This window comes from Paralichthys olivaceus, chromosome 4, assembly GCF_024713975.1.
Source record: "Paralichthys olivaceus isolate ysfri-2021 chromosome 4, ASM2471397v2, whole genome shotgun sequence".
Classification (NCBI taxonomy): Eukaryota; Metazoa; Chordata; class Actinopteri; order Pleuronectiformes; family Paralichthyidae; genus Paralichthys; species Paralichthys olivaceus.
The window spans coordinates 10,272,461-10,286,850 of NC_091096.1; the positions used below are offsets into that span (position 1 = coordinate 10,272,461).

At 41.3% G+C, this 14,390-nt stretch overlaps 1 protein-coding gene across 13 annotated transcripts in view; it reads left to right on the plus strand.

Annotated features, from left to right (window-relative positions):
- The window catches only part of aopep (aminopeptidase O (putative)), a 70,007-nt gene that overhangs the window by 27,226 nt on the left and 28,391 nt on the right, over positions 1–14,390 (plus strand). For 9 of the 13 annotated variants that reach the window (XR_011240887.1, XR_011240885.1, XR_011240886.1 and 6 more), the window contains 6 exons: positions 487–589; positions 782–889; positions 1,824–1,867; positions 4,607–4,667; positions 8,651–8,713; positions 9,884–9,970. Coding sequence is in view for 8 of the 13 variants with exons in the window: in XM_020102740.2 (XP_019958299.2) it covers positions 487–589; positions 782–889; positions 1,824–1,867; positions 4,607–4,667; positions 8,651–8,713; positions 9,884–9,970 (466 nt within the window). In the remaining 5 variants the exon portion in view is untranslated. The other 4 variants (XM_069523646.1, XR_011240888.1, XM_069523641.1 and 1 more) reach the window with 4 other exon arrangements.

Here is a 14,390-nt window from a genome sequence, read left to right on the forward strand (position 1 = left end):
TTTTACACCCGCAGACTCAGTTGCTTTTTCTGTGGAAGCGTTATATATTCGCTCAGTGAGTCATGGGCAGTAAAGTCGGAGCACAGCACTGTGAGGTCATATAAACACTATAGCATGCAATTATAAATCTGCAGCTTGATTTCCAGCCTGCCTCTGGCAATGTAAGGCAACTTGGCAATGTGTGCCCCATTGAAAGGTTCGGCTGAGTGGCTGGATTTAGTGTTGCTGACGGTGTATTCTTGCTGTGTAGAAAATGCGGTTTCCTGCAACTAAAATGTCTGTAAAAGGGGATAAAATAAAAACTCTGTGCTCAGGTTCTCTCTCATTCCACTGTGTTTTTGCTTTACTTTGTTTCACCGTGCCTGTGTCATTTTCTGTAAACCTTGCTCCTGGTTACTTTGTCTGCTACATTTCTCCCTCTGTCGTCTTACCTGTCATCTTTATATCTTATCTTTTGTGTATCTGCTCCGTTTCTTCCTTCTGCAGGCCCAACTTGGAAAACACTGGTCAGGTCAGCGAGTCTGGCTCCTCCACAGTTAAACATGCCCTCAACCCTGACAAATCTTTCATGCAGGTGCACTACCTCAAGGTGAGTGACTTATGTGGTCAGCAAGGAGAGAAAGACAGAATCAAAAAGGGAAACAGGAGTGTAAAAGAAAAAGTCTGTTATGTCTTTATAGGTGTCACACTCTATGATGTGTATTTGCAGCAGGTCTTGTAATAGGTACAAAATGTTGCACAATTTCTTTGAATAGTCATTTGTTTCTTGTCCTTTGTTCAGGGTTACTTCCTCCTCAGGTTCTTGTCCAGTCAAGTGGGAGATGAACAATTCATCGACTTCTTCAGATTGTTTGTGAAGAAATACCACGGGCAGCTCATTTTGTCACAGGTGAGGCTGTAAAAAACTCTTATTATTGACACTGGTAGCTGTTGATTGAACTGCTGGCAGCTTCCTGTTGCTCCAGCTCGCACCAGTGCTTGCCCTCCAAATTGCGAACATGCATGAAAAAGAATGGAAACAGTCAGGATCACATTGACAGATGATGTAATAAATGTGACAATGTAATTATAGTTTTACAAGTAAGCTTTTGACTCTACTGTTAAAAATGTAAATAGGTCTGGGTAAGTGAGTATTGCGATAGTTTGTGTCATTAGTGTGCTGGGTGCAGGTTGTTTGTAGACATTAGCAGCCTCCATGTGTAACATTATAGTGTTGCACACTGTTGGGGCTGTCTGGGAATAGAAGAGAGGCAAGGTAGTCAGGATCGAACCTAAACGTGACATCGTTTTTATTTTCCAGGAAAATTCTTCCTGAGCCATTTAAACAGAAATTAGTCCACAGGCTGTTAATAAAATCTGAGCTCAGATTTGTGCTTTGTTCACTCTGACCTGTCTCTGAGGAAGAATGCTATTCCCATTAATTGGAGGCTGAAGTGAATTTGATCACATGTGTTGCAATAGTTGAAAATGCTTAGGCAGCTTCTCAGATTGATGACGATACATAAGCTCATATGTTTATTCTGCTGGGAACACAAGGCTGAGTGATCACACCTGGAGGACTGTGCGTGCGCGTGCGTGCGTGTGTGCGCATGTGTGCGTGTGTGTGTGTGTGTGGATGTGATGAGTTCCACCTGGCTTCTGTTTCCTCAGTGGCAGGTTGAATCTTCCCTCTAAATAATGGATGTTACATAAACACTGCTTGACCTTGCACTCCTGACTTAAGATCAGGTATGCCATTCTCTTTTCTTTTTTTTTTCTTTCTCCCACACCTCCCTGAATGCCTCCATCTCTTCCTGTCTTTCCTTTCTTTCTTTTTGGAACAGGATTTCCTGCGAATGCTGCTGATTACCTTTCCCGACATAGAGAGGTATGTAAGTGGCTGTGAATCATGCTCACAGTATAATTCATGAATAATGAAAAATGCCTTGATGCACTTAAGCGACTTTGGTTTGGCCTTGGGTAGCGGTTGCCTGTTTTCTACTTCCACTGAAATTAAATCTATGTTATTCATCAAATTTCAGTTTTAACCTAGCCTCAGAACTTTCTCTGGAAACAGATGGGATTTGTGAATAGATTTAATATCAAGTACTTGAGCATGTGTTGATTTGGCTGCTGCCCTTTCACTAAGTTGGTGCTGCTGTGGAAACACGGCCAGAGACGGCTCCCAACACCAATCCTGTTTAGATACGGTCTCATCCACTCTCATATTAATTGAAGTGTAAAAGGATAACTGCTCCTCCTGCTCTCCTCCTCGCTAATTTTCTCCCTCCCTCCCTGCACTCATTTAATCATTCAGTTCTCTATTTCTCCTGATTGCCTCATTAACCTCCTCTTCTACCCATCTCGCCATTCCTCTCTTCTCCCCCGTCTGTCTTTCACGTTGTTTCTTTTACCCTCAACCTTACTTTTTTAACACCTCTTTTCCTCAGCTGAACTTTTTTTTTGTCTGCTCTGAATGTTGTTTTTCCGCTCTTTTCTGTCATGTGGAGTGTGCCGCCGGGCTGGCAGACACTGACAGAATTAAACAAAGGGAGCTGGGGACAGTCAATATTTGGATGTGATGCCTCTTTCACTAAACAGCCCACTAGAAGAGGAAGGTTTTGGATTAGAATAGACACTCTAGACAGGGTGCCCATTCCCCCACTAAATCATCCAAACATAATAATTATATGATCAATATTATCTGCACACATAAAAAAAAAATATATATATTTCTATTGATTTCTGTCAATAAAAAAGCTGCTTCTCTCTACGAATCACTTTTCTAAAAGATAGTTTGTTCCCCTATGTAATATTATTAAAATGAATTAAACTTTCTAATCCCATCATAAAGAGACTAGTGTGCATATGTCATGTCTGCTTTTAAGAGACATAACACATATTTCTATCTAAGCCTATTATTAAACACAATATGACACGTCATGTCTTGGATTAGCTGTATCAAGCTTCTCTTTGCCACAGAAAAGAACTATCCTCGCATAATCCCATGTAATCCTGCTTTATGGTGTCTCACTGTTGATGTGACAGATGTTTAGTCCACATGTACAGTCTATGGTTCAAGTCCACATGCCAAGAACAGAGTTTCCTTGTGGTATAGTCCCTTTTGACGTTTTTTAATGTCTGGTTTTTGGGCAAATCTGCGCTTTATTGGGAATATTACCTCCTCTAGTACACTGCGGAGTAAAAAGAGATTTTTATGAGCTTCCATTTACTGAAAGTCCACTCTCCTTCTGCCAGAGTTTTTCAGCAAATATACAAAAGGAAATGACGCCGCAGGATTTAGACTTTACTAGAGTGTGGGAGCAAAGGAGCACTGGTCTGACCTTGCAGCAAAGTTTTAGCCACATGTGCAGCAGTCTATAAACCGGTTTGTTGGTGTGTTGCTCCAAAATTTGATGAAATACCTCAACAGCTATTTTGATGGACTGCCTTTCAGATTAATCATCAGTGTGCTTGTACTGTAATGACTGGATAGATGAATTTTTGGCCATCACATGGAGAGCAATAATCAGACTTTTGACTTCATTCTGAATAACATGTGTTGCAAATAGAATATTCCATTCATACTCTCATTAACATGTTACAGAGCATATCTGAAAATGCGAAAACTAAAATAAAGATGTATACATGTCTACTTAATGCGACGAAGATCCAAAATCTCCACGTCTTCACTTGATGCTTGCTTTTTCTGAGTATGACCTTATTCAAGTTAAGGTGATCAATAAATGATTGTGTCTTATCAGGACTTTGTCTTCATTGATTTTTTTATCAGAATATAAAATTGTATATCGAGCATTCATGTTACTCCAAAATGACACGTAATTATTGACTGCTAAGAGAGTCCTGCTGGGCTCAAGGCATTAGCTCATTCACCCAGTCGCCCCTCCCTGTTAGCTTAGTTTGAAAAAAGGTTGAAGAGAAAGGAAGGTTCACTCGAGGGCTCCTCATCTACTGTTTGTCCTGAATGCAACAAGTTCATTTCGAAGTTGATCTGGTACATGTAGAAAATAACTAATCAAGCTTCAGTTAGAGGAGCGTGATCAAGATAAAATTAGTAAACAACAATGTAAATAAGGAAAAAACTGCTTAAGTGGGCGGATCATCACAGATGAATGTACAGTAATAGCGTCAAATGTTTAATCTGAAGCGCAGGCGGCAGGAATGACGATGGAGGGAGTAAGCTGTTTCCTGTATACTTTGTTCACTCTATAGTTATTATACAACCTATAGAGAAACTATAGAGAGAGCATATGGAATTTTGTTTCTGAAAGCTGTATCGCTGTGTGTGTGCATTGTATACTGCATGACTTTGGTAAACAATCAGTCCCTCCAAAGCTACACGCACACACACACTTGTGCGTATACATTCTTTCTTATATGCATACATAGAAGTCCGATTCATTGTCTGTACATGCATGTTTGCTCATCCTTGTATGGGAAAGTGGGTGTGCCTCTCGTTTTGTTTAAGGTGTTGGCCAAGACCTCAAGTCTGCCATGACCCTAACAGCTTTTTCCCAGAGCCATGTTTTCATAGAGTGTCTTGGGCAATAACAGTCATTGCTATAATAATAGGAATAATACTAACACTTGTGCCATTGTGTTCCAGAAAAGGCCTCACCCTCAGTGCTATTTCTGCTGAGTGGCTCGATCAACTGGGAATTCCGAAGGTATGAGGAGTCTTTCTCTTTCTCTATTTATTCTTCCTGTCTTCCTTGAAAATGCATTTAAATATTTATGTATAATAACCACCAGAGGGTAAAAACTTTATTTATACAGTATACATAGTAATACAGCTTATGCATTTTAACATTTAAGTGACATTTGTATTTAATGTTTCATTTCAAATATATTTTTACAATATTAATCTGGTTAGATAAACTACTACTCTGACCCAGTTAGACTGAAAATACATTTTACAGAAACTTTTTTGTCTGTATTAAATAAATGATTATAGATGAGTCCTACTAGTAGTAGTTTCACTACTGTAGTTGTGCTTACAGTCTAGTACTCGCCTGAGTTCACAGGTTTCATGTCGTAACTCTAAAATAAGTAATCACTTGAGTTATGTTCATACTATCACAGATTAGAACAAGGCTGTTGTGTTGAGGGCGGTGATGCTGGAGTATCGTTTAGTCTTTGTGTTCTCACCAAACTAGTTTCTGGTTGGACAAGAGATTAGTTGTTTCCAGACTTGAACTGAGTGATGACATACATTTGATTGATCTTTGTCACATTAAGATTCATACGATAATGCACTCTGTAGCTGTTGGTTCTAACCCATTTCCTATTATTTGAAATGCAACATGACCTTATTTATACTTGAGTTTACTTGTTCTTCTTCTTTCTCTACATTTCCAGATTTGGAAATTTCTTCGTTAAGATTTTTTGTGCAGATTCAATTTAAAGACAGTAGTTTTTACGGTTAGTCCAAGATATATGTTTATTTAATGATTGTGGGAGGAGTGTCCTTTAAAGCATTTACCCTTGCTGCCAAATTATAAATACTTCACAACTGCTGGGCGCTGACAATGGAGTTCCCGATAACAGCAAAACATTTCTTGTTCTACTTGTTGTACTACTTGAATTTTCCATGTCACTATTCCAAAAGATGATTCTCAGTGATGATGACTATAGTTCTAGAATGCAGTACGTAATTAAAGTGGTATTGTATCTCAAAGGTGAGCGGTGCCTCTCTGCATCTGTCCTCTCTAATGGTGAGAGACCCATGGTCGAAGATACCAGAATTCAATGCTAGACACACACACACACACACACACACACACACACACACACCGTCAATCCACTTTATCAGTTTCTTCAATCCTCCTATCTCCATGGTAACTGATCTTAATTATAACTGTCTGTACGGGCTTTTGTGTGTGTGTGTGTGTGTCTGTACTTGTGTTGCTGTCTGGGAACCTTTACCTTCCAGCTTATGTGATGATGTAACTGGAGCCTTTCAGGGGCCTCTGAGGGTGGAAAGGACAGCTTGGAGCGACTGCGGTTTTCTCACACCTGATTGGGTGATGGCTAGAGTGTTCTCGCTGAGGCTTTTTTTTCTGTGTGTCTGTGTTTGATGTGCGAGTCAGCGGCTAATAAGATCAGCCAGATCGATTGAAACCTTTTACAAATGCAAGTGCTTGTGTATTGTGTACACTAGACACAAACACTTTCTTAAAATCTCCCTCTCTCTCTCTGTCACTCTCTGCTGCTGTTGCTCTCCCATCCATTGCTCGACAGCGTGCTTGAATTGGAGAAAGGCAGGAAATGGTTTGGCCTAATAATAAACAATGACATTCACCGATCCCAGGGTAAGAGATGTGGAATGGAAAGGCCAGTGCCTGCCTATTTTAGACTGCACAGTTTAGATGAGTAAGCACTCACAATGGGATGATGGATCTAGGCTAAGAACCCTTTTTTAAATAAAGATGACCCTTTATTCACCAAAGCTTTTCAGCCTCACACACTCTCCTATGACTGTCATTAATATTTGTCCTTTTTCTAACTATAGGTCATAGGATAAATACCTTTATTTTTGCTACCAATATTCATACAGCATACTTATATAAACTTCTTAGCCCTGTGGCACAACCTTGAGCTCAAATTAATCAGTTATTTGTTTCCACATTAAAAACTATTGAATGTGATCAGTTTGGTTTAATTATAAAGAATAGTGCAGTACTCCTTCTAAACCTGTTTGGAATGGGCTGTTATTTTGGCCTGTGGTATGGTTGAAGCTTTCTTTCTGGAATTGTGAAAGTGACCTGCAGTTATTGAGCCATGCCTGTTAAAGACCGGCTGCTGGACTCAGTCCACAGAACCCTGAAGCTGCACCACCGCTGCTGCACAAAGAGCTTTTCGCCTGTTTATTCAAAGTTCAGTGAAGCTCGACTCAGTACACAGAACCAAAAGCTGGAGAGTATGTTAACATTTTCTTGCGTTGATGCGTCCCAGCCATCGCTGCTACAGAGCGCCTGTCACTACACATCACATGTCCTAATCTGGGTCCCTTAACAAGACGCATGTTTAGTGAGAAGCTGATAAGATGAACGGTGCTCAAAATATGCGTTCCATATACAGAGATTTCTGGAATTAGTAGATAGCAAATATTACTTTTTGTGAATAAAATAATAACTTTGTACTCAAAGTAAGGCATCTAAAATGTATTATTTTAGTATTACTACAAAAATGTGGGTATTATCCAGAATTAAAAAAAGATTATGAGGGATAGCCATGATTTTAGATTATTCCAATTTAAATAGTTAAAACACTCACAACACACATCGCTATAAGTTGCTTTTAAGTGAGTAAGGGATGTGATTTATTTGCCTCTCAGTGTAACTTCTGAACCTATTGATCCTCCAGACACTACACAGACAAGAGAGAGGTTGAGGTAGACAAACCCTTACTACTCAGGGAATGGTGGTGGGAATCCAGGCAGCAAAAAGAGCTGTGTATGTGTGGTATCCTGTTACACTATGCCAATTTACTCTTTCAATACTCACCACGTTCTATACGGCCCACTGTTACACCTCCCTCCCTCTGTGTCCACCTCGCTCTGTGTCCTCTGCTTCTACACACACCTTCATGCTCTTTCTGCTGGAGTACTTTTGTGTAATACACAGAGAGAACTACTCAGGCATGCAGTTATGGTATTGAACTTTGTGTGTGTGTGTGTGTGTGTGTGTGTGTGTGGCTAACGCTAATAGCAGGAACATGGGTGTATCATGGGTTGTACAGTATGAGTATGATGTAGCGCTGCTGCATCTCGTTTGTTTGCATGTGCGGTGTGATATTACAGAGACCTTGTTTCCATGTACGCCACTGTGTCTCCTTTTTTTGCCCCCACACACACATACATGCACAAACTTGTCTCTCTATAGTTCTGAGGCATAATGCATTCCCTAGCCCCTTACCCTAACCTTAACCATCTTAACTAAATGTGTAACCCGAACCTAAACCAAGTCTTAACTCCTAATTTGTGAGGACCGGCCAAAATGTCCTCACAATGATGGTATTGAACCAAAATTGGCCCTAATAACTAGAAAGACGTGTGCACAAACACACACAGTCACACAAACACACACAGTCACACAAATACACACAAACACACACAAACAGCCCTCACCATCATCGTTCTGTTGTGTGAATCACATCACTCACACAGCAGCTCTGCTGAAAGCTTAATAAGGTTAGAGAGTAAGTGCTGTATGTTTGTGCCCACTGTCTGTCTGTCTGTCTGTCTTTCTGTGTGTGTGTGTGTGTGTGTGTGTGTGTGTGTGTGTGAGAGAGAGTGGAGGACTGAGGTGACCGTCTGTCATATGGTTGCTTGCAGGCTAATTCAGGTGATTTTTTCATTCTTTTAATCTCCTCCTCCTTGTTTTTTTCTCTCTTCTCCTCCACTCTTCCTCCTTTCTCTCATCCTCCGGAGTCAAGTCGCGAGTTTCCGTCAGAGAAACAAGTGATCGCGCTCCCACCTCCTCCTCCTTCCTCTCCTCCCACCTCTCCTCCTTTCTCCCTCCCCTTCCTGCTTTGCTTCTCTCTCTCTCTCTCTCTCTCCTTCTCTCTCTCTCTGCCTCTGCAAAGCATTCCTCTCTGTCCCGATCACTTGCCCCCAGCTCACTGCTTTTCCTTCTCTTCTGTCGTTCAGTGGCTGTATGAAAGGAGCACCGTGTGGTCACAGGCAAGGCTGGTAGAAGAAGTCAAAGCTGAGGTAAGCACTCACTCTCTCTTTCTCCTTCCCTCTCTCCTCCTGTCTCTTCTTCTTGTCCTCAGGGAGTGGCAGACAGACTTGGGGGGCACCTCTGAGATTTTGAAATATTGGACCTTAGACTGCTTGATGTGATTCCCATCAATCTCCTTTTCTTTTCTCTGGTTTATTTCCCACAGTGTCTGCTTTCTTCTCTTTTCTCTCCTCTGTGTCATTCACACACTCTGTTCCGCACTGTTTGATACCATCTCGTATCTCTACCTTTCCTGCTCCACATCCACCTCTCCTCTGCTCATTTGCTCCCTCGTTTCAGTCTCTCCCTCTGTCCGTCTCTGAGTGAAGTGTGGCACACAGGGCTGTACATCTGTTGCGTGTCATTCTGTACCGCCTATCAGATTTCCCATAAAGGTCCTGTGTTGTTCGTAATTGCTTTGCCTATATGTTCCCATTCTCACATTTATCTTTCCATTACAATAAATCTGAAACAGATCTGAGCAGAATATTTGTCAAATATATTATATACATTTAATAACAGCAAAAGAAATGATTTATATGCTGTTCATATTAGAAAAACACTTTTTACACTTTATATATGAATGAAAGTGGATGAGAGGAGTAGATTGAGTTTGGCCCTGATAGTGATTGGCTGTTTTATGGAGATCTGTGGTGTTTGGATTTGCTGCGCTCCAGGCTCCGTCACAGAAACATACTTAAACTATTATTCTTTTGTCTTAGCCGGCAGTTTGCGTTTGTTTTAAATGGAGCATGAGTGAGTGCTGAAAGGTTAAAATTAATGTGAGTGGGTTTTGAGGGGGGGGGGCTATAGACGGCCGAATGTTTGAGTGTGTTTCCACTTTACGCTCATGTTAGTGGCATCGCTGAGTGGGCATGTGTGTATTCCTGTGTGCGTTTCCACTTGAGAGATGGAAAGTGTACTGTAAGTCTGATTTACTTTCTGCTGTAGGATACAAACATTAATTTATTTTTCTTATTCCCCTTCTTTTCTCCTTTTCCATCCTCTATCATCACCTCTCCACTGTTTTTCTGTATTTTCCTCCGTATACTGTCTCACCCCTGTTACTCAAAATCTGCTTCTTTCTGGTCTCTCCCTTTTTCTACCTCTACTTTATTTCCCGCCTTCGCCACCTCACCCCACTGTCCTCCCTCCTGCAGGTTGTAAAATGGATTCTCCTCAGTCAGAGTCATCAGGGGAAGGGCAGAAAGCGGAGGAGAATAGAGCCCAAGGTGAACTACAAAGAGGTAGGAGGCACTCTTGTACTCAGGCCGATATCTATCTTCTTTCTGCTTCTACTCAGAATCTTGGCTCTACCCTTTTTTTCATTTTTGGAAACTTCTGTTTTTTTGTGTTGTTGCTTTCGTAAAGTTGCTGTGATTCATCCTGACTGGTGCAGTGTTTTTATTTGTTTAACAACACAATTATCCCAAATTCTGTTGATGTGTTGTGTCTGCGAAGACAGACAACCCTGTACTTAAGTCTGTGTTTATGTTGTGTCCTCCCAAGTATTTAACCTTTTAAGAGCTTGTATACATCACATACCCTCCACAGTGAGTGTGTGTGTGTGTCTGTCTGTCTGTCTGTGTGCGTGCGTGTGGGTGCATGGTCAATGCATATATGACAATGTGTCTTGTTGGTCTGGACAACATAACTGGTTTGAATGTGGCCTTTATACTTTCATACATCCCGACTTGTTTTCATATACTTCCTGGCACTTTTCACTGTTTACTACCAAAAAAGAAAATGTGAAAAATGCCATAAAACGATCCTAAAGTGCTGGTTTTGCCTGTGTGTAGTGTTAATTAGGCCTCTCTGGGGACGGCTAATCCTCTCCACACACTAATTGACACACACACTTGCACACACGCCTGCATCATTAATGAACGCACACTGATCTATAAGCCACAGAGGGCCAGAAGTCATTAGTGAGAGTAGGGCAGCTTTTATATATCATTTGCAGTATGCTTGGATATTGTAGACTGTAAGAAACATTTGCAAAGCCTCTTTATCTTTTTGTACAGTACATTTTATGGCATGAATAAGTTAGGTAAGTGCCCTCGGGTGAAAGGAAAAATAAAATACTTATTCATTGACTTTTGAGGGTTTTAAATGTGCTCTTAGCACTTGTTACTGCAGCTTTCCACACATGTAATGTAAACTTTATTCATAAGTAAAAGTGAACATTTGTAAGCGATAAGTATATTTTCATAAAATCTCACCGAGATTTATTCTTATCAGATTACATCAAATTCCGATTCCTGTGTTATAATTTGGTGCACACAGTGAATGAAATGCCTGTACCGTCTGCAGCCAGTGCAGGTCCCTTCAACCACCTGATACCTACTGTCTGGCATATTTACAACGAGCACACACACATGCACACAAATACTCTTACTTCTAAGGGGGCAGCAAAAGGGCCCCTTCCTGTGGGGGGAAGAGTGCTGAAATCAGCCTCATGAAAGAATAGCCAATTACTGTCCACATGGCCATACACAATAGTGAGAGAGAGGGAGGGACGAACGGAGGAACGGATGGAGTGAGGGAGCAGGGGGATGTAGGGGCGGGAGGTGTGGGAGGTCACCGTTTGAAGTTTCACCATAAAAGCCATCCTGAAAGGGAACACGAAGTGACCCCCCCCTCCTTTCTCTCCCTTCTCTTTCCCGCGGCCCAGCCCTCTCCTCCTCCTCCGTCTCCCACCCCTCCCTTTGTTTCTCTGTACAGAGAGTGCCCCGTGGATGGACCAGGTGTATTTTATATTACTCCTTCATGTACTTCAAACGCCAAACCGCCCAATTTCTACTCAGCCCCTCCTCTCCTCATCCACCTCTCCTCCCTTTCGCTTCCCTCCATCTAGCAGACCATTGCAAGGCTATAAATCACTCCGCAGACCCGATGGGCAAAGGAGGGGAAAGAAAGAAAAAACATTGAGAAGGCATTAAAAAGGGGGACAGGGAGGTAACAGGGGAGGAAAAAGTTGGGATGAACCACAGGTGAACATACAACTGGATCATGGAATGAGAGAAAAGTGTTCACGACATATGAAAAATTTGATTTACAACCGTGCAATGATTTGTGTGAAATTTTAATATAAGTCTGTGTCAGGTTCCAGTTGCTTGTGGAGTTTGAGACTTCATGAGCTCCATCTCCCCACAGAGAGATCTGTCAAATGTCACCATCCCCATTTATTTATCCTACTACACATTTTGACCATTTTGAGTCAATTTATTCCCCCAAAAAGTAAACTGTTGATGGACTTTTGATCAAATTGAAGTCATAACAAAAAATTAAGCCACAAATCATGAGCTTGGCTGGAAAAAACCCATGTGGATAGAGAATGGCAGATGGTGTTTCAGGAAATAGGTGGAAAAAGGTGATAGAATGACTGTATGGAAAGAGATGAAGTGGAAAATTTCAAGACAGAAAAGTCAAACCGTAATCGGTAATGCAAATTTGCAGGAGCTGAGGATTGAAACGAGAGCAAGACTAGTGGTGGGTTAGAGGTTGATGATTGCGAATTCCGCTGAGGTAATGAATGTGCTGCGGACATTTGAGGACATGGCGAGCAGAGTGGATATTTGGAGAGATGAGAGAAGCACACGAGATGAAGTATCACAGGAATGGTTGGAGTGGTTAGGAAGAGAGGAAAGAGACTGTGAGTGAGGGAGGGAATAGAGAAGGCAAGACATTTAGTGGGCAGGAATTAGGCTGAGCTGGGGTTGCATTAGGCACTAATGACATCATGGATGATTAGGGAATACACACACCCACACACATAAACACACCCCTATATATGCACACAGCGGTAAAGAGCCAGACACCCCCCACAGAGCAGTCCGAGATCTGGTCAATTTAATAGAGCCAAAGTTTATTACCAACTTCCTCTCGTCTTTGTTTCTGTGGAACGTTATTGATCTTGGTGTGTGCGTCTGACTTTTTTTTTGTGAATACATGTAACTTGGATGTGCGCGTGTGACGAGCGTGCATGTGTCCAGTGTGTGTGGAGAGGTCTGTGGAGGGATATTAGTCACGCCCGTGTGGTAATGGGCCTCATTTTGCTCTCATTTTCATCTGCGGTTTCGGTAATGAGAGGGTCCGTCTGCCCCTGCTGATCAGGACAGGAAACCCGGTAGGGGATATAGCTCTGTGAGTAGCGGGAGACCTTGGTCAACTTTTTTTTTCACCTCTGTTCTTTAAGATGCAGTTTGTGAGTTATAATGGACCTGAATCTTATATTGATCAACTGCACTCCACTCCAAAGAACATATGACAACATGATCAATAGGTATCATAATACCCCTGAACCTTTAATACCTGAAGAAAGCAGGTCAATACACCCAGGGTTCAACCAGTTAGTGAAATGGGTTTAATGGCTGGCAGATATAGCAGATGCCAAAAACCATTATGTTTTACTTTCTCACATAATGGTCCATTTTAAAGCTGTACTCTGATCTGGATGTTTAAAGTCGTAAATAAGCTCTGTACAGGTCTTTTTTTTTTGTTGTGCTCAGTATATTAGATTCAATGTGACTCATCCAGTGTCTGTCACGCTGATATAAAGGGGTTATGTATAAGTGTTGCAGTAACTCTACCCCCTGGATAAACCAGTGCCGGAAAGTGTACAATCCAGAATTATCTGCTAGAAATAGTTCTGCACAAACACAGTTTTTAACCTTGCAATGCACACACTAAGGCTGCACAATGATTGCATCAGACTAATGAGAATTGTTCGGTGGACTTTGCGATTATAATGATCAATCACCAATTACGTGATTTATTTTGCGTTAATCCACTTTTTAACATCTTGATTTTTATCAGCCCATACCTAATGATTTCAACCTTTGCAGTATTCATTTCACTGACTAAATCACATGATAATACACACTCTATCTGCACAGATTGTGCAGGGACACCTTCCAAATGTACCACAGTAACCCCACATACCTAGAAGTGTTGGACGATGAGTCACTCTGTTACCTCCTTTGCACCTTCCTGGTCGGTGGAATCTGTTACTGTAAAAACATGTACCATCAGGTTTATGTTGGTGGCTGAAAGAATGTCAACAAAATCAGGGTTAGAAGAACAGACTGTCTCAAAGCTGCACTTCAAACTGTTGCGTGCCATCTGGTGAAACAGACAGGGTTCAATTAACTTGAGATTTGTGGGATCAGGAGGCAAACTTCCAAATACATATTATATTATAACGATATTAAGCAGTTTATTAGACAAAGGCCTTTGATTAAACACTTGTATAAAACCAAGTTTGGAGATTAAAATGCACCTTAATGGAGTCAGGAAAAAAGCATGGGATTGAGAAAGCAGATATTATTGTCAATGAAATGAAAAATCTCACTGCATGGTCCATTAAGTGGCTGTTCTGGAGCTTTCAGTTGTAATCATATGATCTTCCTCAGCAGATGAAGTTCACCTTGTTGTTATGATATCGTACAAATTTCAACATTTGTGAGTGCAGTGCTCAGACCAAATGATGCAGAACAGGTATGGAACCTTGGTAGGAGGTTGTTTCTAACCTATATGGATTTTAGGGGGCCAATGCTGATTTAGAAAAAATATGAATAAAAATTCCTATATAGCCTAAGTTTTATATTATCTTGCTATTTTTGTGTTAATACGTCCTGTAGCAAGTTGGGATCTTAACATTTGCTG